Below are 20,962 nucleotides of genomic sequence, written 5' to 3'. Positions count from 1 at the left end.
GGTCACAATTCTGCGCGCGCAAGATCACATTTTGAGCGCGCAAAAGGGCATTTCGCACGCGCGTGAACTGAGTTTTGCAGAGAAATGTTCGTCTCGCAGATAAGAAAATATTTCGAGCGAACGAAAATCAATTTTGCATTTAAAATAAGTATTTGGATGTGCGCAGACGTTCTCTTTCGCACGTGCAAAGTTTCACTTTCTTGCTCCTCTCACACCAGCCATAAGCGCTCTCGAAGCACAGACGGCTCGCGTGCTCAACACAACCCAGCGTTAACTTACAATATGCCATAATGCCAGCCAATCAGAGATGAGGCTGCTAAATTCTGATTGGCTGGATTGAAAACCAATCACAAGACTCCCTGCATCACCGACTGTGGACGAGGAAAAATACATGGTGGAAAATGTTTATGTTTAATTTGTTTAATGGCTTGAGCACTTCTATTTAAGTTCAATTGTCTACCACTCGACGATCACAGTTTATTTTTTAGCTTATTTTAAGCAAATTTTCTTTAGCTTATTTTTAATCAAAATCAAATCGTACTATTACTGTACATAATGGCATTTCCCAGTGTTTGCTATACCTCAAGAGGTAGTTCTAACTTCTAATGTAATTAACATTAGTGAAATATGAATGTGACCGAGCTGGGGTCTCAAATGTTACACATTTTCAGAAATGAAGACACTTTTCCCCTTTTAATGAAATAAGTGTGTAAAAACGGTACACCACTCACATCAGAATAAAAAAAAAAAGCCATCAAATAAACGTAGAAATGCAATGTAATAACGTTAAAATAATAATCAATCTACTTCATATCCTTGGAATTATTTAAACAAAAACATTCACAGCAGATGTCATGTAAAAACAACTATCATACTAAAAAAAAATATACTGTATTTTCTTATATACAATTTTAAGATGGATAGTGTGCACATTGGGATGCAGGCTTGTTCCCCTCACTGCAAAAAAATAAAAAATCTAATTATGCGAGTAATTATATAGAAGTCTTGTGGGTCACACATCCAAGATTTTCACTTACAGTTATATTTACATATATGTTTGCATTTTTACCCACGTCTGTCTTTTTTTTTTTTTTTTTTTTTTTTGCAGTGAGGGGAACAAGCCTGCATCCCAATGTGCACACTATCCATCCTAAAATAGTATAAAAATACAGTATATTTTTTTAGTAAGATAGTTCTTTTTTCCAGAACATCTCTGCTGTTAATGTTTTTGTTTACTTGAACTTAAATTGAAGTGTTCAATCCATTAAACAAATTAAATAAATATCTTCCACCATTTATTTTTCCTAGTCCACAGCTGCAGGGAGTCTTGTGATTGGTTTTCAAGCCAGCCAATCCGAATTTAGCAGCCTCATCTCTGATTGGCTGGAATTATGGCATATTGTAACGCTGGGTTGTGTTGAGCACGCGAGCCGTCTGTGCTTCGAGAGCGCTTATGGCTGGTATGAGAGGAGCAAGAAAGTGAAACTTTGCACATGCGAAAGAGAACGTCTGCGCACATCAAAATACTTATTTTAAATGCAAAATTGATTTTCGTTCGCTCAAAATATTTTCTTATCTGCGAGACGAACATTTCTCCTCAAAACTCAGTTCACGCGTGTGCGAAATGTCATTTTGCGTGCTCAAAATGTGATCTTGCGCGCGCAGAATTGTGAACGAATTCTTACCCCATACATCTCCTGGTGAAGTAAATGTAATGCAACAAAGCTGACAACCATAAAATGCAATTAGGCTTATATGTTAACGCCCCGCTTATTACGTGTTTACCGAGGCGATCAAAGCTGAAACAGTGTTACTCATTTATGTAGGTGAATTTTACAGATACTGATGAAAGATAAAATGGTTCATTATTCGAAGCTTCATTCAGATAGAAATTGCAGCACCATCTCCTGGTGAAGTAAATGTAATGCAACAAAGCTGACAACCATAAAATGCAATTAGGCTTATATGTTAACGCCCCGCTTATTACGTGTTTACCGAGGCGATCAAAGCTGAAACAGTGTTACTCATTTATGTAGGTGAATTTTACAGATACTGATGAAAGATAAAATGGTTCATTATTCGAAGCTTCATTCAGATAGAAATTGCAGCACCATCTCCTGGTGAAGTAAATGTAATGCAACAAAGCTGACAACCATAAAATGCAATTAGGCTTATATGTTAACGCCCTGCTTATTACGTGTTTACCGAGGCGATCAAAGCTGAAACAGTGTTACTCATTTATGTAGGTGAATTTTACAGATACTGATGAATTTCATGTGTTCACCTTGATAATAAAACATTAAGCATGATGTGTGTGTGTAATTATTTCTTTATACAAGGACAGAAGATCAGACCAGCTTAAAAAAAGTTGGAAACCATCACAGAAATTATAATGGTTTCTATTAAAATACCAATAGGAATCATTGGCTTTTACCATTTAAACCACTACAGAATTCTTTTTTGTAGTGTGTTTGGGACATATTCCATTAGGATTAAATGCCCCCACCAATAGAACCCAACACATACCAGTAGAGACCCACAGAGACCACTATAATTCCCATTACAACCAATAAAATTCCCATGAAAACCATTAAATCCAATTGAATTTCTGTAATAGATTTAATAGTTTTTTTTAGCAGGGCAGTATCACGTGTGAAAGCTTTATCTTGTTTAGCTGTGGGAACCAGAACTCTATAACTTGTTAACTGGTGGGACTGATATTTTTGTATGTTGAAAAGGATGTGCTTGTGTAACTTGTATAATGTAGCATAGGGTTTTTGAAGTTTCTGTCTTTCTCCATATCATTCACTATATATTTAAAAATATTTGTATGCAGAAATGTCAAAGAACTAACCTTATTCGGGGAAATAAGTTTAAAGTGTTCCCAAACTTGGGAACGACTTCTCTTTCTCGCTGGCTCCATCACAACACTGAAATAAACTCAATCCACTCTCCTCAACGCCAATCCAAACACCGACTACTACAACCCACGGAGTTGCCATGGTTTGGCTTCACTTTTATAAGAAATACAGCCGCCAGGTTTCAAACCTGTCAACACTGGATTGGGCTGTCAAAGCAGTCAGGTGGTTCACTACAGGAGTGAACCAGTGTGTTTGCTTCATACGTCATTTTCACGTGACTAGTGACGTAATGATACAAGCTCCGAAGCAGTGGTTCATTGCAAGGACCGTTCGAGTTTGAAGCAAGCTTCGGAGCGTCGGTGTCAGACGTAACATCATCACTTCCAGTCCTATCCTGCTAGCAGAGCGTCCCTGGCTGCTCACACTCTTTGCTTTGGAGCAAGTCTGGTGCTGAGCCTGAGATCCCTGAGTGCCTTGCTGTTGTACTTGAAGTTCCTGTCTGGCTATTGCTAATATTCTCAGGTCTCATTCTGCTCTGCCATTTCTACTCTCCAGCTTAGTCATCTTGCTAGTTACTGCTTCTCGGCTAGTTACAACGGCTGTCATTGTGTCTCATCCCTGCTTATAGTCTGGACTGTTCACCTCTCCCACCACATCTTGTCATCTGTCTACTGTTTGTCAATAAACCTGTTAACACTCGTTCTGCATTTGAGTCCTCCTTCATAGACCCGTGACACTTACCTTGAATCTTTCCATATAGACCCACAGCTCCAAAGGGTCACCCTTCTCCCCCTTTATTCCTGGCTGACCCTATACAGAAGGTAAAAGTTATAGATAGGCAAGTACACAGAGACAAAGTAATTGAAAGAGAGTGTGAGAGAAAATAAAATCGTTATAGGTTAGATGGGTCATGTGTGAGTTATGAATAGATTCTGTCTCAATAATTCACTCTGTGACACACAAATAAATTAACATTCATACTGATATTCCAGGTCCAGCATCGAATCCTGGAGGGCCCGGAGTTCCTGAATCTCCCCGGGTTCCATTACAGCCATCAGCTCCTGGTTTTCCACGAGGCCCAGATGGACCAGGGTGGCCCTGATGAGAGATTACCAATGACCCAGATTTGATGAATCCAAAACTCACAATAAAAACTGCATTTAGAAGTCTAAGGCAAAGTATTTATGATATTTGAACTATATTACTTAGAAGGCTTGTTTATTTCTGTGATTAATTTTCATAAATGGAACTATTTATTGAACATTGGTGTCTTTTGTAATATTGCTGTTGCTTTAAATGCTTCACTTCACACATCTAAACATAATATTGTTGATATAAACAAAATACTTACCGGAATACCATCTGCTCCATCAAACCCTGGAACCCCCACCATTCCCTAAAGAAAGACACAAAGACATTAGCATTACACTTTTTCATATGAAGTTTCACTTTTTAATTCGCTCTCAGAACTGCTCTTGAGTATGTTTTAAACAGAAGGCTAAAGTACAACAAGGTGAAAATGGCTTAAAAAAATAAGTATCATTAATTTAATTTAATGTGCACTTGTAGTGTTCATTAGATCTTAAACGTATATATATATATATATATATATATATATATACACTCACCTAAAGGATTATTAGGAACACCATACTAATACTGTGTTTGACCCCCTTTCACCTTCAGAACTGCCTTAATTCTACGTGGCATTGATTCAACAAGGTGCTGAAAGCATTCTTTAGAAATGTTGGCCCATATTGATAGGATAGCATCTTGCAGTTGATGGAGATTTGTGGGATGCACATCCAGGGCACGAAGCTCCCGTTCCACCACATCCCAAAGATGCTCTATTTGGTTGAGATCTGGTGACTGTGGGGGCCATTTTAGTACAGTGAACTCATTGTCATGTTCAAGAAATCAATTTGAAATGATTCGAGCTTTGTGATATGGTGCATTATCCTGCTGGAAGTAGCCATCAGAGGATGGGTACATGGTGGCCATAAAGGGATGGACATGGTCAGAACCAATGCTCAGGTAGGCCGTGGCATTTAAACGATGCCCAATTGGCACTAAGGTGCCTAAAGTGTGCCAAGAAAACATCCCCCACACCATTACACCACCACCACCAGCCTGCACAGTGGTAACAAGGCATGATGGATCCATGTTCTTATTCTGTTTATGCCAAATTCTGACTCTACCATCTGAATGTCTCAACAGAAATCGAGACTCATCAGACCAGGCAACATTTTTCCAGTCTTCAACTGTCAAATTTTGGTGAGCTCTTGCAAATTGTAGCCTCTTTTTCCCATTTGTAGTGGAGATGAGTGGTACCCGGTGGGGTCTTCTGCTGTTGTACCCCATCCGCCTCAAGGTTGTGCGTGTTGTGGCTTCACAAATGCTTTGCTGCATACCTCGGTTGTAACGAGTGGTTATTTCAGTCAAAGTTGCTCTTCTATCAGCTTGAATCAGTCGGCCATTCTCCTCTGACCTCTAGCATCAACAAGGCATTTTCGCCCACAGGACTGCCACATACTGGATGTTTTTCCCTTTTCACACCATTCTTTGTAAACCCTAGAAATGGTTGTGCGTGAAAATCCCAGTAACTGAGCAGATTGTGAAATACTCAGACCGGCCCGTCTGGCACCAACAACCATGCCACGCTCAAAATTGCTTAAATCACCTTTCTTTCCCATTCTGACATTCAGTTTGGAGTTCAGGAGATTGTCTTGACCAGGACCACACCCCTAAATGCATTGAATCAACTGGTTGATTAGATACAGTAATTGAATTAATGAGAAATTGAACAGGTGTTCCTAATAATCCTTTAGGTGAGTGTATATTAGGGCTGTGCAACGATTAATCGTGATTAATCGCATCCAAAATAAAAGTTTGTGTTTACATAATATATGTATGTGTGTACTGTGTATAATTATTTTGTATATATAAATACACACACATGTATATATTTAAGAAAAATGTGTTATTTATATATAACATTTATATTTATATATAATATATATATACAGTATATAGTAAATGCAAATATTTCTCATATATATATATATATATACATGCGTGTGTGTGTATTTATATAAGCAAAATAATTATACACGGTACACACACATATACTATGTAAACACAAACTTTTATTTTGGATGGGATTAATCACGATTAATCGTTGCACAGCCCTAATTAGATAAAATAGATTAACCCTCTGGGGTCTGAGGTGTTTTCGGGGTCCTTGAGATGTTTTGGCATGCTCTGACATTTGTGCATTTTTCAGTTGCTTATAAACATATTAATGGCACAGGTGAAATTACACTCTATATAGCACACACAGGGCTACCATTATATGTGAGCAACATGTATGTACATGTTTGTATTTTTGAGAGAATATTGTTTATGCGTGGTTATTGAAAAAACTAAAAAATAAATTTTCTAATATATGGCCACAAATAACATACTAAATATCTGTCCACAAGACTTTTGACTAGTGGATGTTGTCGCCTAGAGTATTTGCTTCAAATTGATCTGAAAATCATTCTGGCTAATCATTCACATAAAACAATAGATTGTTTTAAATTGTGAAAAACATTTTTTTGTTTGCAAAGGCAATATGCGGATGGGCGGATCGGCCCAACCCCCTCATGAATAATTAGGCAGTTCTCACCTGAGCAGACTGCATACTAATGAGCCTTTCATTCAGGGGTGTCACACAAGAAAGAATGCAAGGACAATATATATATATAAATAAATAAATATTTATATACACACACACACACACACACACACACACACACATATATATATATATATATATATATGTGTGTGTGTGTGTGTGTGTGTGTGTGTGTGTATATAAATATTTATTTATTTATATATATATATATATTGTCCTTGCATTCTTTCTTGTGTGACACCCCTGAATGAAAGGCTCATTATATATATATATATATATATATATATATATATATATATACATATATATATATATATATATATATATATATATACATATACATATATATATATATATATATATACAAACAATCAAAATATAAATGAAAGCCAAAAGCACATTTTTAGTCACACATTTTAGCCATCCACATACCATTTTTAGCCATCCACCGCGGTAAAAATAAACCAGTCGCATTTCAAAGTCGTACGCGAAATGACCGCCAGGTGGCGCAAAGGGACATTTAGCAAAACGTAAGTGGGGCTAATGTCTATTAACAGTAGCCTAAGGATGAAATACTACAAGTTATGGTAATTTCCAAATAAGCCTACAACAAATTGTTGGTCATACAGATAAGATATAATCTTTTAAAACTGTAAAAGGTTAAAGTAGGCCTACACTCACAGGCTAAAGACAAAACGTTTTCTCGCTCATGTGAGAATCAAACGTTTGGTTATTTCTCAGTAACAAAATTCATAGCCGAGCGGTAGAACTGATGGTTCATCATCAAGATGACACAGGTTCAAATCCCGCACAAACATGGTCTGCTGTATATTTTATATTTATTATTGCAGAGAGATTTGTCTAGCTCTAAAACTCTGTTACACCATACAGTTTTGTTTTATATAGGCTATATATATTTTTTTATTTATTTATTCCAGGCTCTCACGCCACCCCCCCGATTTCTCACGCTGAAGTGTCAACCCGGTCGGTCAAATTCCTGAAAGATATAGTTTATCTATAGATCTACCTGTTGAGCCACTCGTGATCGACTAGTTATACCGTAAATTAGTTAAAATATCCCGTAATCTATTTAGAGCGAGCGTGCATGCGAGACAGATATTGTGCTCCAAACCGTGCGCGCGCATGGCAGAGAGGTCTGTTCCCTACAACCTAGAGTTTTTTTTAAAAACATGGTTTTAAGTAAAGTGTGATTTGCCAGGGGGGACTGGGATTTCCTTCTGGTCTAAACATCCCTACTTCTGCTGAATTATTTTAATCCCCACACCCCTCCCTCCACAGCTAATCAATGCTATAGGCTACTTCACCAATATCAAATATATAAAATAGAGATATGCAACAGGCACGTTTAAACGAAAAACAATAAAATCAAAACCAGCGTTTCAGTTGTTCATTAGTTCCAGTGGCCTTAATGCATGCACGGCTTTTCAAAATTTCACAAAGCGTGTTGAGATTATTTTGAATGAAATATTGAAGTTTATAATTAAGTGTTTTGGCACACCACGCCGAGTGACCCTATGCATTTTTCTAAAGTCGGGTTTTATTCTGGCATCGTGAGTTAGTGTTCGACAAACGCGGCGGCGCGTTCATTTAGATTAATTTATTTATCTCATTATTACAGCTAAAATAACTTAATAGGCGACTCCGTAATTTTTTGGTCATACAGATAAGAGTAGAGTAGCTTACATCGTTCAAAACTGTAAACTTGTATTCATATTAGGCTAACGACAAAAACAGTATATCTGTCCTCTCTGTCTCCGGGAACTGCGCGTCACAAAAATGAACCGAAAGCCACTTCAGCTCAGTCACGATAAGAAATCGGCTATGTCTAAAGCCTTTAAATGTCTAAATATTTAGGCTAATAAATGTTATCTGATTATGTAGGCTAATCCATATGAAAACGAGAGGTACAGAGGATCTACTCAAACATGCGCTTCCCAATGAGAAAATGACAAGACATGGGTGAAAATCTCGCTCTAATTAAATGTAGGCTAAATCGCCCTGAATTAAAATGTAAAAACATAATAATGTATTTGTCGAAATGTTGCGATATTGTTTCATTTAAGTTCATAATTATTCTATAAATGTTATTTAATTTAGCAGCATTACCACGAAGCACCGTGTTTCGATATTTATTTGAATAATACAAAATAAAATAAAAACTTAATTCACAAATTGCATGCCTGGTTGTAAGGATCCAAAGATCCCTGTAGACTTTAATATTAAGTGACAACAAATTCACAAGCGTTTTTTCAGATTATATTTAGTTTTGCTTGGAAAAAGCTGCCCCAAACCAGTTTTATTTCATCAATTATTGAAATAATGAAATATTTAGTAATAAACTTTTATGACAGAAATATCACTAGGCTACATGTAACTTAAATCATTTAATTCCTTCATTATCAACACTGTCTAGAATGGCGATTTAAGTGTGAATTGCGACTTCTCTTTGTGTTAAGTCAGCCTCAGACTCCGATAGCCTGTGGGGGGTTGGAGGGACAGTTGCTGGACAAAGGTGTTAATGTTCCTCTTTCATATGGAGAGTGTCGGATAGCCAGCCTGATGAGCAGGCAAAATTATTGTAAGGATAAATCTGTGTCCAAATGTAGGCCCCATATCTTATTAAATTATAAATATTGTAGTTTATTTATTGTAGCCTATTTAAAGTTTTTTTTTCACACAAAATTTCAATTGAAGTTATTGTAAGGTGAATTCAACAAGGCATGCTGTGTCTTTGAAGCAACAATTAAAGGTTAAATAATTTTTTCGTGATTTGTATGGCTGACACGCAGCGACATATACAGTATTATCAGCTGTATGATGTGTTTTTACCCTGAAATGATTAATTTCGAGAGAGAGACCCGCGCGCGCAGCGAGGGAGACTAAATAAACTTGTTAAAAAGAGATCCAGCGCGAGAGAGGCAAAGAGAAACGCATGTTTTTAATTTAATTATGTTTCTTTGGACAATTTTCGTTTTGTAGGCCTACTGTTTTAATTGTTTAATTTAGCTGTAATTTCTTTGGCAATACAAATTTAAAATGTCGCAAGAATAAGATTAGCCTAGTGTTTCTTATTTTGCATCGCAAAAGAAATAAACTCTAAACAAGATGCAACCCTGTTTTAAATTAAACAATTTAAACCTTGAAATGTTCGAACTTGGTTTCAAACTTAAGTAATTTTAGTGTTCTTTTACATTACACAATAATTTAGCAGACTAAAGACGAGCTTCTTCATTTTCATTTTCTGATCGGCTGACAATCTTCATCAGTTTTTGTCATTTGTGCAGCGGCTGCGGTTCTACAGGAATGTAGCAAATTTATGTTGTAATGATAATCAAACAAAACTCTTGACTTTAAATAAGTAAACAGATATAAACAGTTACCTATTTAAGCATCAAGGTGGGAAAATATAAACGTAGGACAACATCGGTTAACAACATCTATGCTACATTGAGATTCGATCTCGGGTCTGTTGAAGCTCCTCGAAGCTCGTGTCGTTGCGTTGATCACTGAGCTATCGTCTGTACGCTGTTAAAGTTGTAAAGCCTCGTTCATGTAGCCTAAATGTTTTTATTGCAATGTTTTATGTTGAAATGTTTTCATTATTTATTCAATTACATTTCAGTAGCCTAATTTCAGTATTGTGATTATGAATTATTTTAACTACGTTTCACTTGTTGAATTCTTCTGCTACCAGCTTTCAATCGCTCTGAATCAGCGCGGTGCGGCAGCAGATTACGCATTAGAGAGAATAAACCGGAATAAACGAACACTTTTCAGAGTCTATGATTGTAGCGCCTCTTAGCGGTAAAAGGCAGCAAATACACCACACATTTTACCGCCGCGGTGGAACAGCTGATGTGGGCGTTGTCATGGCTTGCCTCGACATTTGCGTTTGAATAGCGCGCGTCGTCCGTGGGCGTGTCAGATTAACGCGTAATGAAGTGTAATGAGCTGGGGGAAAAAATACTGACAGCACTCTCTTTTCATACAGATTGCATAAACTGAGAATATTTGTTTTTTATATAAATTACTTCATTTAAAAGAAGAGAATTCAAGCTTCATAAAGAAAAACCTCTCGTGCCTGTGTGACAAGTAATCGCGGAGTTACAGTTAATCTTAGGACGCGTTTCAGAATGGACTTCACTGACAGAGAGAACGCAAAACTCGCATCATGTTTGTTTTTCTTTATTTGGTGAAAAGCACAACACTTTGTTTTTATTGTGAGTATCCACAAAAAAAATAGAAACTTAACAGGATCTAATGATGTACAACACTTATATGTAAGATCAAAATTAACAGAGTAATTTGAGTCTCTTTTGCACTGATAAGGAAAAAAGTGAGCTGGTATCGCCGGCGAGACCGCCGACCCCAGAGAGTTAAAGTAAATACTTAAGTGATAACTTTTGTCGTGCTTTAAAGAAGTACACTTATTGAGTAACATACTAAAACACGTAAAAATACTTTATTATAATTGTACTGTAAACTGTAAACTGTAGTGTGTTATTCGATGCTACATTTAAAAGTTAAAATATTATGTTCTAAATTGCAACATCATCATAAAAATGTGTAATTACAAATATATTTAAGGTTCAGTAGAATAAAGTATATTTTAGTTTACCATGAATACTTGTCAATACATTCGGCAGCAACGAAAACCGACAAACTTGAAAATTACAGGGCTATAAATACACAGGTCCAACATAGGTAACTAGATGAGGCACAGTTGAAACTAATCAGAAAAAAAAAGGCAACTAACTAGGGAGTAATCAGGGACTAAACCGAGGGGCTGTTCCCCTTCAGGGACTACCGCTGCGTGTAATCGCAGTGGGAATGCCCTCCAGCGTGACGCGTCTGAAGCATGAATGAAATCAGTCAATGGAGAGAATGAGCGTACGGCGAGTGACGTCATTGACCAGGAAGCTATAAATATCCCCTGAGCACACAATACGCCAGCTTTTGTTACTTCAGCAAGCTCTGTGTGTGTCTGAAATCTATCGATTGTGTTTGTCTGTTTTAGACAGGAGTTTATCACTATATATATATATATATATATATATTATATATTAAAAAACCAATATGAGCGAGCAGTATAGGAAGTGTGTTCCCCCCTGTACACGATACATCAGGGGTGGGGATTCACACGAGCTTTGTGTGGCTTGTTTGGCAGTGCAGCATGCCCAGTCGGCTCTCCAGGGAGTCGATTGTCAGCATTGCGAGCGTTTTCCCTTAAGAACTCTGCGCTCGCGGCGATCGCTCTTCGAGGAGAGTGGTTTGCTGCGAGCTCCCCGAGGCTCGGGTCCCGCTTCTGCTGAGGCAGAGCGGCGGCGCTTGTCTTGGGGCTCGCAGATGGATCTCACTGGCAACGTTGAGACGGGCTCCGCCCTATCTCAGCTATCTCCGGCGAGATCTAGTGCCTCTCACCCGGCTCTGGAAGCACGCGCTGCGGCGGTTACTTCTGCCCGGGTGGAGGCACATGATGATGTTGAATTAAGATTATCCAGTTCTGAGGAGCTGGATGTCGAAAGTTTTGCATCAGAGGAAACTAGTTTGTCACATTATACTGCAAATGAAGAAGGTTTGATGGATGTGTTATCTCGGGCTGTTGAAAAGCTCAGTATCGAGTGGCCAGCTGATAGACAGGAGTCTAGTAATAAAAGTAAACTAGATGATAGATTTCTGTCTGCACGACCTCAACCTTCTCGCCGGTGCTTACCGTTCTTCCCAGATTTTCATGCTGAGGTTTCAAAGACCTGGGTTAGACCGGTTTCAAGCAGAATTAACACAAATCAGTCCAATGCTTTTTGTAACATAGTTGGTGCTAAATCTGCTGGTTATGTGACGATGGTGGAGGCGGAGGAGACGCTCGCGAGCTATCTCTCTCCAGCTTCATCATCTTCACTTAAAGCACCGGCTCTGCCCTCTAAACCACTAAAAAATACTTCTGTGTTAGTGGGGAAGGCTTACTCGGCGGCGGGTCAGGCGGCTGCATGTCTACACACTATGGCCATTATGCAGGCTTATCAGGCTGACCTGCTTAAAGATGCGTGTGAAGGGGGGGAAATTTCTGTTGAAATGATTAATGAGCTCAGGCAGACTGCTGATCTCACTCTCCGGGCCACCAGGGAGACAGCTAAATCTATCGGCCGGTCTATGGCAGCCATGGTGGCCACAGAGAGACACTTGTGGTTGAGTCAGACCTCTATGAAGGAAAAAGATAAGACTCTCCTTTTAAATGCTCCAGTTTCGCCTATGGGCCTCTTTGGTGACGCTCTTCTTTCTGTCACGGAGAGGTTCCAGGAAGAGAAGAAACAGGCGGCTGCTTTTCAGAAATTTATGCCCCTTAAAGTGCGTGTCGCTGAGGCTGCTGAGCGAGGGCAGTCCCAGTCGCCGAGTACCTCAAAAAGAGCGCAGCAGAAACGAAGTGTCGCGTCTCGTGCCCCCCCGCAGAGAAACTGGAGGGACGAGGCGGGGCGCTCTCCGGCGCGACCTTCCCGCGGTAGGGCTGATCTGAGGACAGTCATTATCGCCAAGAAAGCCGCGTCGAAAAAATCCTGACGTACTGAACGTCAGGACTCTGAGGGTGGTCCCCATCGTGAAAGACTTGAGTTCACTGCACAAAAACACGGTGCCCTGTCTTTCCCGATGCCCTCAGGGGTCTGCTCTACTTACCCTGCCTTTACAGGGCGTAGAGAGACTCGGCGAGCGATTTCCCGAGGGACGCTCGCCCCCTCCGAGGAGGGTTGTGGAGTGCCCAGACCAGCTGTTCCCTGCCTGTGTGTTACAGGGCGCTGTGTCTGTCACTCGGGATGTTCATCCAGAGGCCAGCCTCGAGAGGCTGGTTCCCTTAGTAGAGTTCCTGGCGGAATGGAAAATTCTCCCCAACGTTTCTCAGTGGGTCCTGAATACTATAGAGAACGGGTACGGTATTCAGTTCAGAACACGTCCACCTCGGTTCAGAGGGGTTCTGCCCACAGTGGTGGGCCCCGAGCAGGCTCTGGTATTAGAACAGGAGGTAAAAACTCTGCTGCAAAAAGGGGCTATAGAACGGGTTCCCCCACCCAGCAGGGAGTTAGGATACTACAGCCGGTACTTCATCGGGGAAAAAAAAATCCTGACGTGCTGAACGTCAGGACTCTGAGGGTGGTCCCCATCGTGAAAGACTTGAGTTCACTGCACAAAAACACGGTGCCCTGTCTTTTCCGATGCCCTCAGGGGTCTGCTCTACTAACCCTGCCTTCACAGGGCGTAGAGAGACTCGGCGAGCGATTTCCCGAGGGACGCTCGCCCCCTCCGAGGAGGGTTGTGGAGTGCCCAGACCAGCTGTTCCCTGCCAGTACGTTACAGGGTGCTGTGTCTGTCACTCGGGATGTTCAAATCAGATCCGAGGACTGGTTTGTCACGATAGATCTAAAGGACGCTTACTTCCATGTATCTATCCTCCCTCAACACAGGAAGGTCCTGAGGTTCGCTTTCGGGGGCGAAGCGTACCAATATCGGGTTCTTCCGTTCGGCCAAGCACTGTCACCCCGAACATTCACGAAGTGTATGGATGCTGCTATAGCCCCGCTGAGGTTACAGGGCATCCGCATTCTGAATTATATAGACGATTGCTTGATTTTAGCTCAATCGGAACAACAGGCGGTTCGGCACCGAGATGTCGTTCTTGCTCATATCAAGAGACTGGGGCTGAGGCTCAACGCCAAAAAGAGTGTTTTTTCTCCATTACAGAGAACCACTTTTCTAGGTGTAGTGTGGGATTCAACGACGATGCAGGCACGATTGTCACCTGCTCGTATTGCTTTGATTCTCGCCGCAGTAGATCAGGTCAAGCTAGGCCAGTCATCCACTGTAAAACAGTTCCAGAGACTGTTAGGTCTCATGGCAGCTGCGTCCAACGTGATACCTTTTGGCCTCTTGCACATGAGACCGTTACAGTGGTGGCTCAGAACCAAGGGATTCTCCCCGAGGGGAAATCCGCTTTGCATGATCGTGAGTTCGCGACGGTGTCATCGTGCCCTTATCATGTGGAAAGATCCTTGGTTTCTGTCCCAAGGCCCTGTGTTAGGAGCTCCTTGTCGTCGCGTTATGCTAACGACAGATGCCTCTCTCACGGGTTGGGGGGCGATCATGAATGGTCGCTCGGCTCAGGGTCTGTGGGAGGACCGTCATCGTCTGTGGCACATAAACTGCCTAGAGATGTTGGCGGTGTTTCAGGCTCTGAAACACTTCCTCCCAGACCTAAGGGGCCACCATGTTCTTGTCCGGACAGACAACACATCGGTGGTTTCTTATATCAACCATCAGGGGGGTCTGCGTTCTCGCCCGCTTTACAAACTGGCACGTCAGATCCTTCTATGGTCCCAGGGGAAAATTCTTTCTCTGAGAGCTTTTTATCTCCCGGGGTATTTTAATCAGGGGGCAGACATCCTGTCAAGACAGGGGCCGAGGCCCGGGGAATGGAGTCTTCACCCCGAGGTGGTGGAACTCCTATGGAAACATTTCGGTCGTGCCGAGGTAGACCTATTTGCTTCTCGAGAAACATCACACTGCCCGCTGTGGTTCTCTCTCAGCCATCCAGCCCCGCTGGGGTTGGATACGATGGTACATCCGTGGCCGAGGTCACGTCTGTACGCATTATATGCCGCGAGGTGGAAACTTTTCACCTCTTGGTGTGGAGAGCGCCAGCAGGATCCAGTTAACTGCCCGGTCGGTACAGTGCTGGATTTCCTGCAGGACCGTCTCTCCACAGGGTTATCCCACTCCACACTGAAGGTGTATGTGGCGGCCTTAGCTGCTTACCACACCCCTTCAAGTGGAGGTTCCCTCGGGAAACACCTACTTATGTCTCGCTTCCTTCGTGGCACCTTGAGGCTGAGGCCTGCAGTTCGCACGAGGGTACCAGCTTGGGATCTGGCCATCATCTTAGAAGGTCTCTCCCTTGCTCCTTTCGAGCCCATCGAGGAAGTTTCGGAAAAGTTTCTTACTCTAAAGACTATCCTTCTTCTCGCTATCTCGTCTCTAAAAAGAATTGGAGATATTCAAGCACTTTCGGTGGCTCCCTCGTGCCTGGAATTTGCTCCTGGTATGGTTAAGGCCTTTCTCTTTCCGAGACCAGGTTATGTTCCTAAGGTTCCAACTGTTTCTGTTAGACCTATAGTTCTGCAGGTTTTCTGTCCTCCGCCTTTTCTGACGTCAGACCAGGAGAAACCTAATTTGCTGTGCCCAGTTAGGGCTTTGGATGCTTACGTCCACAGAGCTGCCCTGTGGAGGAGATCGGAACAACTGTTCGTCTTTTTGGGTCACCTAAGAAAGGGTGTCCCGCATCTACGCAAAGGATGAGTAAGTGGGTGGTCGAGGCCATCTCACTTGCTTATGGTTCGGCCCATCAGCCTTCACCTTTGGCTGTAAGGGCTCATTCCACCCGGAGTATGGCTGCTTCTACAGCTCTTCTTTCAGGAGCTTCTCTTCAGGACGTTTGTGATGCGGCAGGCTGGTCCTCACCGCACACTTTCGTCAGTTTTTATTCCCTTGATCTTAGCTCCACTCCCGGGGCTCAGGTTCTCTCGTCGGTTTGTGTCTCCGAATGACACACGACGGGGATTTGGTCGTATGGGGATGTGGGTATTGCGTTCCCACTGCGATTACACGCAGCGGTAGTCCCTGAAGGGGAACATCCCGGGTTACGTATGCTCATTCTCTCCATTGACTGATTTCATTCATGCTTCAGACGTGTCACGTTTACACATCACCATTTTCAACTAAAAACGGAAAACTTTTTTGGCCGTTCATTTACGTCAGCGGCGTTTTGGGGGGCAGGAAATGGAAACTTTTGAAAACAGGTTTCAGAGTTCAAGTTTTCGAAAAAGATACATGTATTGTCTCCGTAAACTACAAAAATACAAATTTGTGAAAACGGTGACGTCATGTGCATGTGTATTACGTGTTCAGTCTATAGTGACGTGTTTCTTTACAAAGTCACATCGCCAACTACTGGCCTGGCAGCATAATACAGCATTTTTAGTCGATTTGCGGATTCTTGTGAACGGGGATCTTTTGACATTGCTTTTGTTTATACACGAAAAACACAAAGGAAAAGCTTTTCCGTTTATAGTACATTGTTGTCGTGTAAGCGTACCCTGAAAAAGAATACAGGAAGCAGAAACACACAATGACAACAACTAAACATAACTCTGACACTCTGCATTTAATATAAGTTTAAACTATAATATATTTTCATTTAATTGCAATTAACATTTAAAAAATTTAAGTTTTCACTAAAGTATATACTTTTTACTCTTTTCCCGCCATTTATGACACAACTCTTCCCAGCCATTGACGGAGTTTTCACTGTTATACGGTAGGGGGGCGCTATTACGCATCTTCTGAAACTGAATCTCTGGATCAAAAGACAGGCGAAGAAGAAGAAACAATTTAAATGAAACTTTAAACAGTACATAAAACAAAACTGCCAAACATTACCGAATGAAATGTCGACCCAGGAAGAGGTACAGGACTGTACAAGCATTATGGTGTTAATGGACACGATCTACTCCATCTATGTTTTGATCAACATTCTGAATCCAATACTGACTTAGTCTTTGACCAAAACATGATTTTCTCAGCTTTTTGATCAAAATGTTGCTTTTTTTAATGAAACGTACCCACTTGCAAGAGTTGATAAAAAAGAATGCATTAAGCTAGAATCAAATGTTTTGCTCGATATCCATACAACAAAAATATTCTGGGGGAATGAAAGTTTTGTGAAAATGATAAAAACAAAATGCTGGTGCTGGCTGGCAACGCTGGAGAAAGAATTCATGTAAATTGTTTCGGTAACTCTTGAAAGTATTTTTAAGTTGATGTCTGTTCACAAGAGCCTGCGACCACCAGACTGAATGTGATGTAATCTAATCAAAAAATAAGAGCGCAAGGTGAGAACTACCAACTACCATAACATGTTATTCTTTAAACACTATTCCTGTAAAATGGGGGATTATGAATACTTATGTCTGAAATAATTATAATTATTTAAATTGATTTGCCTTCATTCATTCACTATTCTTTCATTTTACCATGGTGAATAAATGAGGGTAACAGCTTCAACACGGCCAATTTGAAAGTTCATTGCAATTGCCACGAGATGAAAAGAAACAATAGTACATGAATGTCGGAGATAGTGAAAAGGCAGCTTAAACTTTAAACCTATTGTATTTTAAAAAGCATTTTACTAAGTCCTTACATAACAACAGAAATAGAGAGCAGGACAGAGAGACTCACCACACTTCCTTTTGGGCCCATAACGCCTCCTTTGCCATGGTCTCCCTTCTCTCCTTTAGAGCCCTGGAGACCAGTGTCACCTTGTCGTCCATTAGGGCCTGTGGGGCCCTGGGGACCAAGGGCTCCAGGCAAACCCTGTAGTTCACATACAGAGGTAACAAAATTAGTTTAAATTACATATAGAAGAGGTACATTTATAGTTATGCATTTATAAGTTATATCATAAAAGCAAAAAATAATAATAAATATATATATATATACACACACACAGTAATGTGTAAACCTCATTTACACTTAAGACCACAAAGAAGTTTCTCACATGCATTAAACAGTAGTATGGAACGTTGCAAAAATGCATAATGCATTTCGTTTCACATACCTTTTAATAGTACACAGTATAGAGTGCAAACTGCACACTTTTTAGTAGTAAGTAAACTAGTATATTTAATTTAGAACAGAACCCAGAAATCTTTTACATTTCAAAACATGCCCACCAGATGGCAAAATATACTTTGTATGAATACAAATATGACTATTTTTTATAACACATTGTAAAGCTCTATAGCACCATCCAGTGCTTCCAACACCACACTGCATATATGAGTGTTTGATAAATGGTGGAGTAGGCCTACACATGTTGAGTTTTTAGTTTAAACGTGTTGTTCCTTAACTTGATCTGAATACATTCAGGAGCTGAAACATGTCAAACTGTAAAACTATGATATTAGATGTGTGATTTGTAGTCTGCCCTATTATCTGTAGATATGTCTGCTTCAAATCTAAAAGCAACCTGTAAATGCAATTAATGTTGATCAAATTATATTTTTCAGTGCAGTTTTTTTAGATGGAAAATGGCAATGAAACAAGATTGTGCTTGTGTTCATGTCTAGAGATTTGTGTGGGTAAGAAATTAGTGTACAAACCGTGTTCTACTCTGATGGGATAGATTGATAAACAGACGCCCTGCAGTCTCATGCACACTTAAACCCCCTGCCCTGCCCCTAATCCACAGTCAGCCAACTGATCTGAGACCCTGTTAAGAGTGCAAGACTCCGTCTGATCAAAGACAATGCTATGTACTGGATGTCATTCACACAAAGCCGGCCACATCAACAGAGCATAAAAAAAACATTTCAGATTAGTAGCGGCATCTGGATAGTGTGCTGATTATTTGAGAAAGAGACTTGATGAAGTCACTGAGTGAGCTTTGCATGGTAAGTACTATGGAGGTCTAAGATAGTCTACAGTGAGCACAAAGTTGTTTCTCCACTCTTCCATAAAGCTCTGTATACACTCACAAAATAAAGGTTCTATAGGGTCTTTCACAGTTATAGGAACTCCGTTATAGGGACTAGCCACCAGGGCATACCCCCGAGAACTAAATGTTCCCCTATCCTATAGGGCCATTTTCCTGGTTGCATTCGCAAAGCCAGTAGGAACCTTGCAATGAGTTAAGCCGGCTGACAGAGACGTCATTTAAGCGCAACATTCAATAAAGTTAACAGCTCCGTAGCATAAAGGTTGAGAAGTGACTTTGGCGCGCGGTTCATTTTTTGCTGTTTTCCATGTTTATGGAGTTAGTTTGTAGAGTAAGTATGTAAACTTTTTACAAATGGCAGGGAATATCATTCTTATCACTTAAATCGTTCCCAATTCCTGCTGTCCGAACACGCAAAAAAGCGGGTATAGTTATAGGAACTATGAAAACGATCCTCCGGTGCGAAAGCCGCCCTTTTTATTACCATCAATGGTTCATAGAACCACATCCATGGAACCTTTCCATTGCCCAAAGGGTTCTTTATAGTGGAAAAAGGTTATTTAAATAATTAAACTGTTCTTTACACTAAGAAGAAAATGATTCTATTAAAGAACTCTTCACTGAAAGGTTCTTTATGGAAATCAAAACGGTTATTTAATGGGATCTCTGCCAAAACCCCATTTTAAACCTTTATTTTTTATTGTATCATCCATTCAGACAGAAATGAGCATTATTATTATTATTAATAATAATATTATACACTGGGGTGTAAAAACAATCAGAAAATTTAGGGGAGACACATTTTAATTCATCAGCCTCTCTTACAATATGTTGAAGTTTCAAAGTTTCAATGAAATCAAACTTGACAATTCTTGTTTTATGTAATATTGCAGTATTTATTAAATGTTTTATCCATGCACATCTTTTTTTTATTTTTTATTTGTGTGCTTTCGTAATCTTTAATCAAAATAACTTCTCCTCCCTCTTAAAGCAACACTGAATAACTTTTCCTCTGCGGTCGCCCTACAGGTTGGAAGCGGAATTTTCCGTTACCGCTGTCGTAAATGATTTAGCCTACCGCAGCCTACTGTCGCACGCACGCTCGTTGTTTATCCAGCACCGGCTTTGGAATGAACGATGGCCACAGACAAGGTCGAGTTTGCTGCATGATTTCATGAAAGTATGATGTATTGCGACATCAGAAACAAAGAAAAACGAAATAATGACTATTGTAATGCTTGATGTAAAGCAAGTCAAATTTGTAGTTTTCTTATGTCTCATTCGAACTACAGAAACATGACCCGGTCTGGCAAACTTGCATAGTGTGGTTATAGCAGATATAGGGCTGCAAAGCGAATCCAGAAGTGCCTTTCACTCTGTTACGACTTGATGAACCACTGATACGATTTTGGAAACATTATTTTAAGGTAAAAAAAAATATTTTGTGTTGCTTTAAAGGGACTCTTCTCTTCTCTGATGATGCGTGAGGGTGGGATCAACCTGTCACTCATAAGCATGCCACACGAGTTCTGAAAAGTGAAGCCAAAGCATCTCAATCACCCCCAGGTGGTTGGTCCCAGTATAGGTCATAATCCCCGCCCTCTCCATGTAGTCTAATGGGACGCGAGGGAAACTAAACAATCAATTTACATTTCAAATATTTTTCTTCCAAAGATGTTTTCTGTCATTTTAAGTAGTTTTTAATCATGCTGATGTAAGTGTAAGTGTTCGTTTTTGGAAATAAGTTTTGGTCTTTAAACTTTTGGTCACACTCACTACTGCGCAGACTCGGGTCCCACGTTCACTACTGTGCAGAATCAGGTCTCAAATCAGCGCAAGATATCAGCGCCATATTGGGACTTTGGC

General features: G+C 40.5%; 1 protein-coding gene across 1 annotated transcript in view; it reads right to left on the bottom strand.

The window, feature by feature from the left end:
- Positions 1-20,962, bottom strand: part of col4a2 (collagen, type IV, alpha 2) — a 191,705-nt gene that overhangs the window by 61,826 nt on the left and 108,917 nt on the right. The window contains exons 5-8 of the mRNA XM_056251804.1: positions 17,839-17,973; positions 4,213-4,257; positions 3,843-3,959; positions 3,603-3,671 (exon numbers count right to left, since the gene is read on the bottom strand). Coding sequence (XP_056107779.1) covers positions 3,603-3,671; positions 3,843-3,959; positions 4,213-4,257; positions 17,839-17,973 — 366 coding nt within the window. The remainder of the gene's footprint in view (positions 1-3,602; positions 3,672-3,842; positions 3,960-4,212; positions 4,258-17,838; positions 17,974-20,962) is intronic.

This window comes from Rhinichthys klamathensis, unplaced genomic scaffold (genome assembly GCF_029890125.1).
Source record: "Rhinichthys klamathensis goyatoka isolate OS25496 unplaced genomic scaffold, OSU_Roscu_1.1 h1tg000090l_1, whole genome shotgun sequence".
Classification (NCBI taxonomy): Eukaryota; Metazoa; Chordata; class Actinopteri; order Cypriniformes; family Leuciscidae; genus Rhinichthys; species Rhinichthys klamathensis.
This window is presented reverse-complemented; position numbering and strand designations above follow the sequence as displayed.